This window comes from Convolutriloba macropyga, chromosome 11 (genome assembly GCF_964194025.1).
Source record: "Convolutriloba macropyga chromosome 11, txConMacr16.3, whole genome shotgun sequence".
Lineage (NCBI taxonomy): Eukaryota > Metazoa > Xenacoelomorpha > Acoela > Convolutidae > Convolutriloba > Convolutriloba macropyga.
This window is the reverse complement of record NC_134478.1, coordinates 58,277,096-58,295,625: the sequence shown is the minus strand read 5'-3', so window position 1 is coordinate 58,295,625 and position 18,530 is coordinate 58,277,096. Positions and strand designations below refer to the sequence as shown.

Below are 18,530 nucleotides of genomic sequence, written 5' to 3'. Positions count from 1 at the left end.
TGAAACTTCTGTGTGATGGGGTGAAGATTTTCAGGATTGTAAAGATTGCGTTAAATTTGTGATTAATTGATTTACGAACTATTTCATAGGTTGAGGGCTTGGGCGGTAACTAACATTCACTAATATCACAAAAAAAATAATTATTTTGATCTTTTTGCGTAATATTAAATTCAATCAATAAAAATCTCTTAAGACAAAAGTAGGCAAGTTGGTTAAAAAAAGCACAAGAATGCAACAGATTGATATTAAATTTTGAAATATGTATGCTGATTTTTAGCTGAAATCAGCTGTATGTAGGCTGAAATCTTTAGCATACATTTAAAGTTCTCGTAATCATTTATAAGAAAAAAAACTATTATTAGAAAGACTCTGAAATTCTTACAAAAGGAGTCGACTTAATTAGGACCCTTAATTACCAATTACCGCCCCCCCCCAAAGAACTGCGTTTATTTATGCTGTTTGATCAGCTCAGCACCTTCAATACCAATTTAGATCAGTTTGACTGTCATATACTTAATTCCTTGTCCTGGTTTCTGTTTCCGAGGCTCTGCCCTTACCAAAAACTTTTAATTTTAGACAGAAAATTGTTGGTTTGATTGGTTATGAGACCAAAATAACCTAACTCAATATTTTTTTCGGTATGGCATCGAAATATTATCAAACTTAAAAAATTATTGTTATGTTTGGTTAGAATCGTGGAAAATAGTCAACATAATTGGTTTTGAACCACATTGAATCATGAGAAATTGGCTTACGTACTTGTTTTCTCATGATCGTATCAGAACATTATTCCATCAATTTTTAGCAAATCTAGAAGCAAACAGTACATTCCTAATTGTTCAACAAGTTTCGTCAACGCTCTTAAGATGAAATGTCAATAAGTTTGCATATTTGTTCGAAAATGTTTGTTCTCCAAGACCAACATTTGAGACTCCTGCAAACGTTTGACTACGCTATAACCAAAAAAAGTTCTTTGGAAAAACCGATGGTATCCACGATTTTAACAAAAGCATAACTATCAGAAATTATCTGCGTTCTAAGCCAAACATGCCGACGATCTCTTCTATTTCTTAATCTAAATATTTCGAAGTCTGCTTTGGTTTTAACACAAACCAGAAGCTTTTCATTATTTTTCGTGGTTTTTTCGTTGTTCTGGAAAAAAGTGATATGGTACTACATTTAAGGGATCATCTACCGGTTTGGTATGTGCTGTTCAAGAGGCTAGTACCACATATTAAATATTAAGCAAAAGAAAATTGTCGGTATGTTTGGTCATGAAACAGAAATGACCTAATTCAATATTTTGTTCGGTATGCCATCGAAATATTCCGTTTCGAACGTAAGAAAATTATGTTAGGTTTGATTTGAATCTTGGAAAACCGTCAAAAAATTGGTTTTGAACCATATTAAATCCTGAGAAAAGGCCTTATACGTACTTGTTTTTCATGGTCGTATCAAAACACGGTGAACTAGAAAAACAATTCCATCACTGTTCAGAAAATCTGGAAGCAAAAAACAAATTCTTAATTGTTCAAGTTTTGACAACGAACTTAAGACGAAATGCCAATAATTTTGCATATATATATTTATATATATATATATATATATATATATATATATATATAATATAATATAAATATATATATATATATAAATTTATATATATATATAATATATATATATATATATGTATATATGTTCAAAGCAATTTTGTTTGCCAAGACCAACATTTGAGACTCCTGCAAATGTTTGACTACGCTATAACCAATAAAAGTTCTTTGGAAAAACAGATGGTATCCACGATATCAATAAAAGCATATATGTCAGTAATTATCTGCGTTCGAAATCAAGCATGCCGACGATGTCTTCAATTTCTTCATCTAAACATTCCGAAGTCTGCTTTGGTTTTAACACAAACCAGAAGCTTTTCATTATTTTTCGTGGTTTTTTCGTTCTTCTGGAAAAAAATGGTATGGTACTACTTTTAAGGGATCATCTACCGGTTTGGTATGTGCTGTTCAAGAGGCTAGTACCACATATTTAATATTAAACAAAAGAAAATTGTCGGTATGTTTGGTCATAAAACAGAAATGACCTAATTAAATATTTTGTTCGGTATGCCATCGAAATATTCCGTTTCGAACGTAAGAAAATTATGTTAAGTTTGATTTGAATCGTGGAAAACCGTCAAAAAATTGGTTTTGAACCATATTAAATCCTGAGAAAAGGCCTTATACGTACTTGTTTTTCATGGTCGTATCAAAACACGGTGAACAAAAAAACAATTCCATCACTGGTCACAAAATCTGGAAGCAAAAAACAAATTGTTAATTGTTCAAGTTTTGACAACGAACTTAAGACGAAATGTCAATAATTTTGCATATATATATACATATATATATATATAATATATGATATATAATATAAATATATATATATATATATATATATATATACATAAATTTATATATAGTAGTAGTAGTAGTAAAAGACTTCTATTACCTTTGATAGGATATTACAGTATCATAATAGAGTGAGCATTGTTAACATGTCAAAAGAAAATAAGGTTAATAATTACAAAAAAGAATGAACTAAAACATTAAAATATTAAAATATTAAAATATATATATATATATAATATATATATGTATATATGTATGTATGTATATATGTTCAAAGCAATTTTGTTTGCCAAGACCAACATTCGAGACTCCTGCAAATGATTGACTACGCTATAACCAATAAAAGTTCTTTGGAAAAACAGATGGTATCCACGATATCAATAAAAGCATATCTGTCAGTAATTATCTGCGTTCGAAATCAAACATGCCGACGATGTCTTCAATTTCTTCATCTAAACATTTCGAAGTCTGCTTTGGTTTTAACACAAACCAGAAACTTTTCATTATTTTTCGTGGTTTTTTCGTTCTTCTGGAAAAAATGGTATGGTACTACTTTTAAGGGATCATCTACCGGTTTGGTATGTGCTGTTCAAGAGGCTAGTACCACAGATTTAATATTAAACAAAAGAAAATTGTCAGTATGTTTGGTAATAAAATAGAAATGACCTAATTCAATATTTTGTTCGGTATGCCATCGAAATATTCCGTCTCAAACGTAAGAAAATTATGTTAGCTTTGATTTGAATTGTGGAAAACCGTCAAAAAAATGGTTTTTAACCATATTAAATCCTGAGAAAAAGCCTTATACGTACTTGTTTTTCATGGTCGTATCAAAACACGGCGAACTAGAAAAACAATTCCATCACTGTTCAGAAAATCTGGAAGCAAAAAACAAATTCTTAATTGTTCAAGTTTTGACCACAAACTTAAGACGAAATGTCAATAATTTAGCATATATATATATATATATATATATATATATATATATATATGTATATAATATATAATTTATATATATATATATATATATATATATATATATACATATATATAAATTTTTATATATATATATATATATATATATATATATATATATGTTCAAAGCAATTTTGTTTGCCAAGACCAACATTTGACACTCCTGTAAATGTTTGACTACGCTATAACCAATAAAAGTTCTTTGGAAAAACCGATGGTATCCTTAAAAGCATATCTGTCAGTAATTATCTGCGTTCTAAACCAAACATGCCGACGATGTCTTCTATTTTTTTAATCCGAACATTTCGATGTCTGTTTTGGTTTGAACACAAACCAGAACTTTTTCATTATTTTTGTGGTTTATTCGGTCTTCTGGAAAAAAGTGATATGTTACCATTTTAAAGGGATCATCTACCGGTTTGTATATGCTGTTCAAGAGGCTAGTACCAAGTTTTTATTTTTAGACAATAGAAAATCGTCGGTATAATTGGTCATGAGACAGAAATGACTTAATTCAATATTTTTTTCGGTATGCCATCGAAATATTCCGTTTCAAACGTAAAAAGATTATGTTAGGTTTGATTTGAATCGTAGAGAACCGTCAACATTATTGGTTTTGAAACACATTAAATCATGAGAAAAGGCCGTATACGTAATTGTTTTTCATGATCGTATCAAAACACGGTGAACTAGAAAAACAATTCCGTCAATTTTTAGCAAATCTGGAAGCAAACAATAAATTCTTAATTTTTCAAGTTTTGTCAACAGTCTTAAGATGAAATGTCAATAATTTTGCATATATATATATATATATATATATATATATATATATATATTTATATTTATATTTATTTGTTCAAAGAAATTATGTTCGCCAAGAGCATAATTTGAGACTCCTGCAAACGTTTGACTACGCTATAACCAAATAAAAACATTGTGTAGAAAGATTGTTGATTTCCACGATTTCAACAAAAGCAAAATTATCAGTGGTTATCTACGTTCTAAACCAAACATAGCAAAGGTTTCTTCTATTTTTTAAGCCGAACATTTCTAAATCTCCTTTGGTTTGAACACAAATATGCCAGAAACTTCGATCTTCTGGAAAAAAGTGATAAAGTACTGTTTTAAAGGGATCATCTACCGGTTTGGTATGTGCTATTCACAGTGGTGGTGACCCAAACTCAGAGGTCGACGTGTTTCCCTCAGTGGGAAATGAAATTACTGTCGATGGAATAGACTTCAACAGATTCTCAGATTCTCGAAATCAATCTTTCAATTTTACAGGTAAAACTTCGTATACTTTTGAAATCGGTATTATTTGTTAATTTGATACATGAGTCTCTTTTTAATCGACGTTTTTTTGTAGATATTTCTTGTGTTTCAACAATTTGTTTTCATAAAAGATTCTTTTGCTCTATAGACACGTTAATGAGGTGGTTTTGAAAGTACATATATTTAAAAAAAAGAGCCAATGAATTTTTCATCATTTAACTTTTTTTTAGATTTCCACTAAAAGAAAGAAAAATCAATAGATTAACATGACTTTTTTCTAGTACTTCAATCGATTTCATGACCTCTATTGCAATGCACTTGGTCAATTTACTGGGGAGCCTGTATTTTTTGTTTGCCATTGAGTCAGTTATACCATAACTCGAAAGTAGAACATGTTTAACTATTCAAAAACCAAATATATTTACCCCTATGTGTTTACCCCCATCATTTTACACAAATCTTTAACTCTTCTCTAAGTTCACTTCAATTTTAATGCTTTACATAATTGATACCATTTAGATTTAACAAAAAAAAGTTACATGACAAATTACCCTATGTCAGAATATCCAATTCCAAAACACGCAATTAATTTTCTTTGATCTTTTCGTTCATTGATCTGATTAAAAATTAGCAGAATAGTTAATACTTCAACAATTTTGATATGAGGACCAGTTAATCAATGCCATTTTACCTAATGCCACTGTAACCAACTTCCAATTTTACCCATTGCCATTTTATAGTCAAATTTAATTTACACAATTTTTAAAACTACCACAACGACTATTTAGTATTTATATAATCAAATGACCAATGGGACTTGATATGAAAATATCACAACCGAACATCTGATAATTTAACGAAAAGAGCATAAAGCATTCGGTAGGTTGGCATTGGGTGAAAAGTTGGGTGAAATCGAATTGGGTAAATTGCGATGTAACCAATAATTTCAAATCAAGTCACACGAACCCAATTGGACCACGCTTACGATTGAAAGTTGCAAATTTATTACCTTAATCTGTTAAGTATCGTACTTAGATATTACTTTGGTACTAAGCTTTTTTGTAATTTTAACAACAGGGTGAAATATTGGGTTTATTTTGGATTTTTTTTTCACATTTGGTCTTTTTAATGGGTGTTTTCTCTTGACATCATTAGGAAAATGTATGCTTTGAATATTGAGTTTTATTACTTACGCCTAATTTAGGAGATACGATATTAAGGATTTTGGATTGGGGCTTTGGGGCGAATTGATAGTGTTAAAATGGTATTTTGTTGAAGCATATGGGTTAAGTGATTCGTTTTCCTTCTTTTTCCCAATAGTTGGTTAAAATCTATCTTTCAACTCCGATTATTTTGACCCTCTATTTTTCACCCCTCTTTTTTAATCCCTAATTTAATTGAGACTATTAAAATTAGTACTATAATCCTTTTTCATGCGTCGAGGCCAAGACTATCTGTCAGTTAGCTCTTTGACTTGACATAAAACTATTGCAACTGAACACGAGTTTAAATTGTCCGCTCAACTATGAGAAATTCCGCTGGTTGTGCCTCAATACAAGTTTATACTTTACGTTAGATATTAAAATGCATAGCTAAACAAAGCTAAATATTCAATTACATCATTCTAAAAATAGTTTGACGCAACGGTTTTATCAAATAATATTTATGTAACCTATAATATTGCTGCGGCAATTCAATCGGAAAGGAATTCCCCTTCAAGAAAACTTTATATACTAAAGCGAAAAGTACAACAATTGAGAGATTGAGAAAGTAAAAAAACAACTAATTTAAGATTTCAAAGTGAGAATTCGACGTGAGAAGTAATTCTAGCTCAAAATCTGTTAACCTTTCTCAGCTATTACTGTTAAAGAACACTTCGAGATATTTCCCAAATCAGAACTTTGTTCAAGTGGAACAAATAGAATACTGATTACATTTTTAATTCAGAAACGTTTTCAGTAATTTCACCGACGCTTTCCTTTTAAGTTTAGTTTTATATCCCGAGTTAATTTCTTAGCAATAAAATTGTGCTCTAAGTTTTATCTATGTTAAGCTTTTATAAATTTTATATAAATCTTTGACCAAAGTAATTAGTCAAATTTGTATTTTCAAATCCTTAAACAACTTTATGAGACTTGTAAGGCCTAGAAAGATAGCGTATACTAAAGGTACGACCATCGAGTCAGAATTTTAGGAGTAACCTCGCAACCAAATGCCCTTAGTATATTGTAATGTAGATTGATAACACAGCCAAATTAACGGATAAAAAATATGTAAATTTGTTGTACATAAGAATATGTATACTTAATGTTTTTTGGATGGTTCCATTTCTTGTCAGTCAAATTCATTCAACCCCACACATCTGAACACCATACCATTTCCATCCTCTGTCGTATAACCCTGCGTTTTAGCTCTCTGCATTACAAGCATGTCTTCTCATAAATAAGCGAATATTTTAATTCCAAATTTGGTTGCAATAGTTTTAAACTAAGTCTGACGTGTCATTGAGGCTTAGCCATGACCCCCCGAGGCATGGAAAATGATTATGGCCCCAATTTTAATAGTATCAATCATATTAAGAATTAAAAATGTGGTGAAATAATAGAATAGTGAAAAATAAAAGAGTGAACTTATGGGGTTTGTTTAGATTATCACTTATTTGCTTAGATTTCAACCTGATCACTGTCAGCTTGGACTGTTCCTATGCAAATGGATCTTGCTCGATCAGTGCCATTGTGGACATCAGTCTGACACACCTTCCCATTGAAGTAACCCTGAATGTAAGAGTATATTTTATCTGCAGAAATGTCCCCCCCCCCCCCCCCGCATCAACTGGATTATAAAACTGTTTTACGCAACCACAAATACTATTTTCCAAATTGTGAAATCTTTCAAGCGAAGTATCTGAAATGATCTGTTGAGTATAATTTATGAAAAAAAGTTTTGTTTTTTTAACCACCAGAGGTGTTGTAAAAACTACTGTCATTTTTTTACGTTCTTTTTTGATTTTATATGACTCACAATTTTATACCGACTTTTTCCCACTATCTTCTTGAAATCTACTTTTGAAAGCTTTTTACTAATCGTGACTTGGGCAGTTACTTTTTATATATTTTCCATGTTTGCGATCAAGCTCCTATTATTTTATAATCAAACAAGGTGTCGCCAATTAATGGGATAAAATCCTTGAATAGTCCCTAAAATTATGAACCAGAGCCCTTACTAATAGATTTACTATTAATTAATATTCATTACTATTAATTACTATTCCGCTACTTTCTGGACATTTGACACAAACATATTGTAAATTATTACTCTAACGTTAATGATTTAATAAAGTGCAATTTAAAATAATCTATTGTTCAATAGTACACAGCAATTCGTATATTTTTTTTATTGTCATATACTACACTGTAAGGCCCTTTTTCGATGAATAAAGATCCATTTTGCTGATTTAAAGAATTCTAAAACAGTAAATCAGAGACCCTGTAGGAGTCATGCAAGAAATTTTGAGAAAATAGTAGAATATAAGAAAATAGCAAATTTTTTAATGAAAAAAAACCGGAAATTTGAAAAAAAAAACTATTTGCAAAAAAAACAAACAACTTAAAATTAGCAAAACAACATTTTCAAAAACTCGCTTGACAGATTTGACAAATCAGAAAATACTATCTATAGTTAATAACTGGGCAACTGAAGACAAAAAAAAACTTCTGCGCCTGGCCAATTGAGAAAACTAAAACAGAAGTTTTGCTATATACAATTTTAAAACATGTCATGTATTAGTGAGGAAAAAAGATCTGACCGTGCCATATGACAGGAATGAAATCTTAGTGTGGCACTACTGATTTTTTTTCTACTCGACTGATAAACTGAAACAACCGAGATAAAAGAAAATTAGATCAAGAAAAGTGATTTTATTCAGTTGACTCTTTCACTTTTTCAAATTTTAGAGAGCAAAACTCAAGTTTAACGAGACAAAAAACTTGTTGGCGTACAACCATTCCCTCTTGATGGGCATGTTAATTTAGGACAGCAATGACAGAAATTCGACAAAACATTTTTGCTCCTACCCCTCTTGAGGGGGGGGGACTATATAATCAAATGGGTTTTTTTTTGTTCAGTCAACTTTGACCGATCGATATATTCATCATAGAGAGTTGTGAGTGGTATCATTCAAAAACCCGAAGCACAGAATACGGCATTAAAAGATTTTTTTTTGAATTTTGTTTTCTAGAGCGAGTTATCGTGGTTTAAGTTATTGTGAATATTAGACCGATTTGCGTTATTTTTCATCACATTTTCCAGAAATTTTCCTCAATTTTGCTAAAAAATGTAAATATTGATAACAATAGTACCGTTGACTTTATTTTTAAAGATAGAAAATTAATTTTGACTATTTTGATTACATTTTTGGGCAAAAAATTTTGCTAAGTATTTCAAAATTCAGCCTTTTTCATCAAAAATTGCCCAAAATAGGCATCTTTAGTACATTTTGATTAAATTTGCCGGAAGTATACATCAAAAAACAACTAATACATTTTGTTGAATTCCAAATGGGGCTAACCATACTTCCACTTCCATTGAGAGTGCCCTAGAACGTTTTTTATTTGACTCGAGGATTATCAAAAACTCGGAATTTATTTTTGATTTTTAATTAAGAAATTATCCAGGTCTATAATATTCGAAACAATTAAATATTCATTTTGGACAAACATCATCAGTAAAGATTGTTTTGCTTCAATCTTGGACTGCTACAATTCAGAAATATTCGGGATAGTAATCATTCGGTCTCTTTTTTCTTAAAAAAATTCGATTTTTTTTGTTAATTAAAGAACAGAACAACTCAGTTCAAAGCTCACTGATGATTGGTCGAATTGGCTTCCAAATTAGTTTTAAATATTTGTATCTTTTTTTTACTCGAACGACGATGGTCGTTTTTGGATTTTTAAAAAAAACAATAGCTTATGAACTTTGCCGCTATTTTCTCTTAATTTGGTTAACTTTCAGCTTAATGTCAGCAAAGAACGAATGCTTCTTCTTCTTCTTTTTTCAGGTGAATTAAAATTTAATCTTTATTGCTGTTATACGCGTTATGTTTTGAGTTTCTGACTTTGACACTGCTAGACTCCACAATTTTTTTTCATTTTTTGGCATTGGCCCATTATTCACTTTTTTCTTGTTTCTCATATTATCACAAATTTAACTGTTCAAATATCACAAAGTTGGCGTTGAAATTAAAGCGCAGTTGAACATGTCAAAGTCTTGGATATATAGATTATAGTTTTTACGGCTTTGACACCCGTTTCTTGAAGAGTTGTATTGATATTTTCACATTTGCTTGAAATGTCGTTTATGTTTTTTTTGTGGTGTGAAATTTTCCGGTAAGGACTTTGGTAACAATTGTTTTCAAAAATAAAAGAATACGTTTTTAAATTCCCTTTTTTGTTCGTTTTGTCTGTTTGTAACCTAGTCTCGTCAGTCACAATTGTGACATTATTGCCGCCAAGGGAAGGTGCAACTGTTCAATATCCAATGTTTTTGAAGAAATCGTTATGAAGTTTCTGGCTTCGGCACAAGTTTATACGATTTTCGTTTTTTGACTATATTTGACGTTCTTTTTGTAGACGTAAGGCATGTTCTGAAAAATACGGCTTTCAAAGGCTTCCTTTGGACGAATAAACAAGCCTGTTTTAGTCTTGCGGTTTTTAGCTAATGGCTTTCACAACTTTGAAAACAATTGTTTTTGAAAAAAAAAAAACAAAAGTATTTCTTAAATTTGCCCTGTTTTCCGTTTTTGTCCTCTTTTTATCTATTCTCATTAAAGAGAGGTCACATCGCACAATTTTTGAGTTCGAAGAAGGCTCAATTTGGCAAAATATGACTTTACGGCTTCGACACAGTTTTTTTGCAATTTTTTGTTGAAGTTTTGTTTGGTGTCTCTATTTGTTGTTTTCTATAATCACATGAAAAATTGCTTAAGGACGGTCTTTAATGCCCTCTTATAGAGACATAGGTGATCATAAACCTTTTGGGTGTTTTCAATTGATATATAATGGTTTTTCGTTACTTTGAATTTAATTGTTTTTAAAAATACAATCCAATTTTTTAACTTTGCTGTTTTTGTTCTTTTTTGTCTAATTGTTACCAAGCTATATCATGGACTGGTCCCATTTCTTATCTAGTGAATTACAATTTGCTTAGTCTAGATTCAGTTTTATCTGACGCTATTTTGTTTCTCTAATTAGGTTTTTATTAGATAAATATGAACGATGTTTCGGGTGTAATTTTTGATGGTTGTTGTTGTTTGACTTTGATGTTCGTCTGGTCTCGCTTTCTCAATAATGGCTGATTTCATCAATCTAATGCGGCATTTTTTACTCGACTGATTATTTTTTTGCGTTGGAGGTTATCATTTTGATCATACACAATTTTTTTTGAGGAATACTTGAATTTCGAGATAGTGTGCAAAAGTATGTACATATGTTTATATATAAATCCCTCATGGATCGAAACGCCAAATTGCGTATTAGCAGTAACGAATGGCTTTTCCCAAGTTTGGTTTGGTATATAATATTTAATAATTATTATTTGCTATACTAATTACCCAGGTTTTGGTCCAGACCCAAATTGAGCTATGATCAGACCCAATCGAGCGCACACCCCTGTGTTCCCAGACCGAAATTACAGGGTCTGGAAAGCGGTTCGAGCGCACAATAGTCTGGAACATGGTCTGATTTCGGTCTGATCAGAGGTCAATTCGGTCTGGACGGTCTGATCATAGTCTTTTTAGTCTGGACCATGGTCTGGGTTTGGTCTGATCAGAGATCAATTCGGTCTGGAAAGTCTGATCATAGTCTTTTTAGTCTGGACCATGGTCTGGGTTCGGTCTGATCAGAGGCCGTTTCGAGCGCACTTGAGTCTGATCAGAGGCCGTTTCAAGCGCACTTGAGTCTCATCAATTTATTATTTTTTGGTGCTTTATTTTTTCATTTTTTTCTTGTTTTTTTTTTATTGAGGGATGTTGGCTCTAACAAGAGGCAACAATAAAGCAGTGTTCCGATCAGAGACTCATCAAAAGTTCGATGACTCTGATCAAAAACGAGGAGTCCAGCTGATAGCAAAGGCCGGTCCCCTCAAGAAGAAATTTTGATTAACTGAAGACCACAACGTTTCTTGTGGAAAGCTTTCTAAGTTCATCCATTGAGTCAGAAATATGAACTAAGGGGAATAGTAAATAATTTTTTTCCTCAACAGTTCGGTTTCGTTTTCATTAGCAATACTTTCAGAATTGGCTTTTCCTTAGATGTTTCTAATACTGCAAACACCAGTTTTTATGAAATGAATATATTATAGCAAATTTAAGAGATTTGTTCATAATTAAAATCTTACTCTGATCAGACTATTTTGAGCGCACTTGAGTCTGATCATAGTCTGATTAAGGTCTGGACCATGGTCTGAAGATGGTCCGATCATGGTCTGTTTATAGTCTGGACAATAGTCTGAGTTTGGGTCTGATCATAAGCGCACTATAGTCTGGACAAAGGTCTGGTTTTGGTCTAAAAAGTGGTCACTTTGGTCTGGAAAGTCTGATCATAGTCTGTTTATAGTCTGGACAATGGTCTGAATTTGGGTCTGATCATAAGCGCACCATAGTCTGGACAAAGGTCTGGGTTCGGTCTGATCAGAGGACATTTTGGTCTGGAAAGTCTGATCAGAGATCATTTTGGTATGGAAGGTCTGATCAGAGGTAATTTCGGTCTGGAAAGTCTGATCAGAGGTCATTTCACTCTGGATAGTCTGATCATAGCTCAATTTGGGTCTGGACCAAAACCTGGGTAATAGCAAAACTCGCCCAATCTTGACTTGGGCTACAAGAAACGTTTTGTTAAACCAACTATTGCCATGTAAGGTCAAATTAGCACAGAATCAGGAATTGTTGGAACATTATTCCTTCGTTCTTACCAAACAGCTCTTTTGGCATTAGTCAATTGTGATGTATACAAGATAATTGTCCCATCTGATCGTACGTTAAAATGAAACGGAATGATTTGATTGGTTTCAGTACACGTCAAGTTCGAATACGCCTTCGACTGTCACCCTCAACTCTACTTTCTGCTCTCAGATAGGGGGAGGAACTAGCGACTTCAACTGTTCGTATGTCATTTCTGACGTGTATCCCACAACAGCTAAAGAAATCAATGGATCAGTCACTATCTACGATGTTGTTCTCTACTATTTCACATTCGAAGAAGATACCGTTCACTTTGAAGGTTGTTTTTGACGTAAAAAAATTTATGATGAGTGTTAAGCGATAAGGCTTTAGGGTCTATTCTGTTTTGACCTCCAGTGTTTTTCTACCCACCATTTATGTGTTATTACATAGTAGGTTGTTATGTAAAAATAGTCCGGTCATCTAAGGGCCTAGACGTTATAAGCCCACTATGTTTCGCAAGCAGAAAACTTTCGGGTTCTAAGTATTCTTTTGCCTGCTAACATAGAAAAACTCTAAAAATCTACGAAAAATAATTGTAACGGCTGCTCTCCTATCAAAGAATGAAAACTTTTCACCGCCCATTTCCTTTCAGTGGTTTCAAATCTGTCCGGACATTACCTTTTAGCAGCTAACATTCGTGAACAGCACTATCCTCTATATTTTAGAGTACCGTAGCATTGGTTGATATTCAATTAGTCCTGATAACTAATCGGCCAGCTTTGCTGTTCAAGAATTTGTTTCGCCCAGAAAAAAAAATTATTCAAATTGAAAAAAAAATTGTTGAGTTCTTGTTAACTCAAAATATAGATAGCATTTTTGAATTATCTCGAACTTCAGTCCTCAGCAAAAGACTGCTATATTAAATGCAATAATAATTAACCAGATTAATTCAGTAACAATTTTTCGCGAATGTAAAGAAAATTCTTGAATGAGTTTCTTTTGTCGCTATAAAAAACTCAATTCTATTCTCCACTTGTCCTCAATTACAGCGACATTGATTAAGGCTTCGTTAAAGCCAGTAAGAGAAACTGACTTTATGCTTTGCACAAAGTTTCTCTTACTTAGGAACTTTGTTCCTCTGAACAAAGTTCTGAGATTATCAAAGTTATTTCTCTTTTCAACTAGTCAAAGTTAAGTTAAGCTGTACAGCCACTGAGATTATCTACAAAAGCAAATAACGCTAATAAGTTATTCACCACCCAGTAATTGTGCTTCAATATGAACTGTATGTCAATTTAAGATGGACAAAAATTGCAAATTTCAACTGTTAACATCCAACTGATTTTGAAAGTTTTCAGGCTAATTATACTGCTTTACATGTTACTTCTGAGCAGTTGATCGGATAGAGATAACTATGTCGTAAAAATCTCTGAACACACCCTGTCAATTGATTTGTTTTGTAGTTAAGCGCAGCCTCAAAATTTTTAAGGCCTATTTAACGACACTTCGTAGGGCACCGTAGCAAGTTTCCTACGGCACCGTACCTAAATGTTGTACATACTAATTTCTGATATTTCTGTCGTCCTAAATTTTGCTTTAAATTTCACACTTATCTCATTCAAGTTATTTTCTCCTCACGTTTTAGTGATTTAACAGTTTTTGTATATATCAAAATTGAATGTTTTGATTCGCTTGAGAAAAAATTTGTTTAATTTGATTGGCAACTTTTCCTTTTTCATTTATCATCTCATTGATTTTCTTTTCTTTTATAAGAGTCAGTGAAAAAGAAATGCATAGATTTGCAAATTTACTATAGGAGCTCAAATTTCAAAGCAGTTAGCTTTGTCGATCAATTTGAGGCTTGTAGCAGTTATCAAAATAACGTAGGCTTTTACCCTACAGTAGCAATTTATCATGTATGATCCTTTCAGAAGAAGAATAAATTAATATGCGAGTTCATATCAAGTGGGAACTTATCAAACAGATTTAAAGAACTGGTGATGTCATGAAGTTATATTTGAAAAATATCAAAGTTGAAGGAAAAACAGTTTAGTACAAAATGATTCTAAAGAATTTAAGTTTGGTTTGATAATTTAAAAAGAGCAATTTTATGAAAACAATGAAGGAAACTTTTCTCCGATCTCAAAGCAATTTTAATTGTTTTGTAAAAATACAAAAACAGTTGTTAAATTTTCTATGTTTTGCTTTTGATAGGGGATCAAAATTGGAACGTTTTTCTCACAGAATAATAAAATATATCAAATTTTAAATTCTATTTTTCAAAATACAAAATTAAAGGTTATTTGGAGCCGGCTTCAGAAGAAGATGTTTGTTGTTGGGTTATGAAGAAGATGTTTGTTGTTTTTATTTTTGAGGTTAAAATCTTTCATCGTACATTTTTAAATACCAAAAATATACTTTCACAATATAATAAAATCAAAAAATCATAAAATAATTGGGAATGTTATGTTAAGATATTAAAAATTTTGACAAACTTTAGTTTGCAGAATTTCCTATAGATTATCTTAGTTTGGAACCTTCATTAACAACCTTCAGTTTGGAACCTTCATCACAAATTTGGAACCTTCATTAACAATTAAACAAAGCTTGGTATTATCTGTTTTTCAGAAAAAAATATGGGTAGTAAATAATACTCTTAGTAGTGGTGTTTAAAATTAGTTTTTGCTCACTAATTTGGCTTCAATGAAAGCTTCGCTACAAAATTAATACCAAGTGCTTAAAACAGATAAAAATGTAACTAAGAGTTTTCTTGAGTGACGATGGAATTAGATTTTTGCAACGTTTAAATTGAAACAATAGCGTTGTTCAGTAACACACAAATGCAAAAATTAGAAGAGACGAGCTCGTTTTATTAATGTTGACTGATGAGATTTGCTATGGATATTGTTTCTCAACACTTTTAACATTATTAGTTGCAGTTCAGAAACTGGAAATGGGATGTTATTATTGTATCTCGTCAAATAATTTCTGAAAAGGCTGCTGACTTTCTTTTGAAAGTGTATAAAAAATAACCAACGTTGATTTTTAAGCGAAAAATGATCTGATTATTTTAAGCAAATTATTCTAATACGCGAACAGTTACTCTGTTACCACAATATAAACTTAAAAAACGCAAGTGCCAGTTTTTCAAACAAAGTAAAGATGATTATATGATTTGTGCGGTTCTGTTATACATGCTTTTGAAACACTCGTATGTTTGGTTCGATTTGTTCTAACACTTCAAAAATTTTTGTTAATTCTCAATAGGTAAATTATTTCAATCATTAATAAAGTTAAGAAATTTTCTTTCTATGTTGGTTTTGCTTTCCATGTTGTTTTATTTATCAGATCAAACTTATTTTGCACGGATGATAAAAGAGCATCTAATATTAAAAGAAAATGTTTTAAGAAATCATCAACAACGGCTATTTTTTCGTTTTTTTTCCTTCCAATTGATTTTTTAAGAACAATATCTTTTCCATTATTAATCCTATTGTCGTGTTCACATTTTCTGTGGTTTTCCATTAGTTTCATCACATATGTTAGAAGGTAGGTATTATATTATGAAGTAAATCTAGTTTTACATTGAGTTCTAGTAGCTTCTTGTGTTATTCTAAAAAGTAGTTAAAAGATGGCAGAAAACTATGAAAAATGCACTTGAATAGTGTTCAAAATTTAGTTGAAACGCAATCATCATTTCGAAAAATTTTAAGAAAAATTCCATTTGTAAGTTCTTTCGAATGGTTAATTGGCCTGGCTGATTGTTGGTTAGTCGACAATTGTCAATTTTGCCAAAAGAGCTGAACACATTTATCGAAATTGCAGTTTTTTTAGAATTTTTTAAAAAAGTGTTTGACGTTATTGAGATGGAGATGAATTATAAAATCATTCTGGTTCTCGAAACCTATATCCATAGATAGTTGAAAAAACTTTTAAATTAAATTTTGTTCAAACATTTTACCAAAAAAGCGTCACAATAATATTGACAGCTTTTGCATAATTCACATCGGTTTTACCTTTAATGTCAGTAACTTAACCCCTAAAAATGTAATAAGAATAAAAAAATTGATTTCAGACTCAACGCTAACAATGATTATGTCCTCCTTTGGAGTTATCATTCGGACCAGCGTCAACTCAGTCAACGAAACTTCTATTCAATTCACTACAACGATGGATAACAACGACTGGCAACCATCTCTCTATCATAGCATCACAAAATGCAAAGACATCAATGGAGACAGTCTAAATAATAACGAGTGTGAAATATCTACCCCGAACACGTGGACTCCAGAACCCGTAGATCTGGTTTTGTCATCACTCATACCTGGGAAGGAATATAGTGTGAGGGTGGAGGAGATTAGGTTCAGAAATGGCACAGACACTGGAAGTGAAGCTTCCACCGGGCCAGTGACTGGAACTTTTTGCTCAGGTTAATACTATAAATTTAATTTAATTGTTCAGCCCATTGGGCATGAATTAACTTAAAAATAGATTGCTGCGTAACTGCTGAAAAAAAGATTAATCTTTTATGGTTTATTTCAAATTGGATTTTGAAGAAACCCCGAATAATCCACGGCTGAAATCTTTATGTAATTGTTAATTATGGCTAACCTGTTCTCAAATCAAAATGCAAAGTTATAATGTAAAACATTGTAGTTTTTCTGAGCTACTAATGCAATTTCAAAATTTAGAGTGCTTTGAATAAATTCACATTTTTATTGAGTTTACATTAGAAAAGTTTGAGCCGTGATCAGATCAAATGATATTCGATAAGAATAATTCAATTTGTGCTTTCCATTCATTCAGTGAACTTTTACAAACGTTATGCTTCCATAATTTAAAAAATATAGAAACTGTCAGGTTAAGTTTTAAAACCGCGTTTCGTTTATAAATACGTTTATATACATATTTTTAAAAGCTCTCTTTTCACAAATTAGCATCAGCTAAACACATTTGTGAGCGTGTGGGCAAAAAATGCTCGGTTTGGAAGAAAAATTTCACTATAGAAGAGTTGCTCCAAGTCTGAAAAATAACAAGATTGGTGAAATAGGTAGTATTAATCCGAGAATCAATTTCACCTATTGTTTTTGCTCTCAGATCCTTAAAGAATACATATTGATGCAATACCTATAGAAATTGAAGAATTATATCCACAATAGATAAAATTTTGTCGAAAAATTTTCTCAAGTCAAGATAGAAACCGACTTTTGAGGTTTTCCAGTATTATCTGTGCGGGTGGTTGTTCCTGTCTTCTTTTCCAATCCGTGGCGAAGTTCGGATTTATTTCGGTATAAAAAACCGTTTTTAGACAGTTCCTTCAAATTTTTTTTTAAAAGACAACTTTTCTCCAAAGAAACACATTGTGACCAAATCGTTTGTAAATTTCAATATAATTAGGTGAAAACTACTTCATGAAAACTAATAACAATAAAATTCCTTGAGAAGAATCTTTTGGTTGGAATGTAGGAAGATAAAAACAATAAAGTCCAGTTTTCTGAGATCAAGAACCCTACCATGAGCCAATATCAATTTGTTTCATTATAGCAGAAAATATCACCAAAAATGTGATTATTTATTTTGGCATAAATTGTTGCTATTTTGCTCCATAACCTAAAAAATGCGCAAAAAAACTGATGGAACAGTTTTTGTGTTTGTCTACAATCTTGAGAAAAATGTTGTTTGATTTTCATTCAAATGTAGAGGTAATTCAGAAACGCAATTTTCTTCTGAATGAGAAAAATGAAAACTGGATCTGAATTTAGCTCTGATTCAGAGTGGTTTCAGAATCGATAGAGAAACCTTCTGACATTTTTCTGAATCCGTACTGAAAATCAAAGTTTCTCTTAATTGTTCAGAATCAGTAATAATTTTTTTCTGAGCATTAGGTACGGGATATTAGCCATACAATGCTAACGTGGATTTTGATCACTGAATAAATGAAGATT

General features: G+C 31.5%; 1 protein-coding gene across 1 annotated transcript in view; it reads left to right on the top strand.

Annotated features, from left to right (window-relative positions):
- LOC142349194 (uncharacterized) overlaps positions 1–18,530 on the top strand; it is a 196,559-nt gene that overhangs the window by 67,592 nt on the left and 110,437 nt on the right. The window contains exons 8-11 of the mRNA XM_075400605.1: positions 4,508–4,661; positions 7,317–7,429; positions 12,715–12,922; positions 16,661–17,014. Coding sequence (XP_075256720.1) covers positions 4,508–4,661; positions 7,317–7,429; positions 12,715–12,922; positions 16,661–17,014 — 829 coding nt within the window. The remainder of the gene's footprint in view (positions 1–4,507; positions 4,662–7,316; positions 7,430–12,714; positions 12,923–16,660; positions 17,015–18,530) is intronic.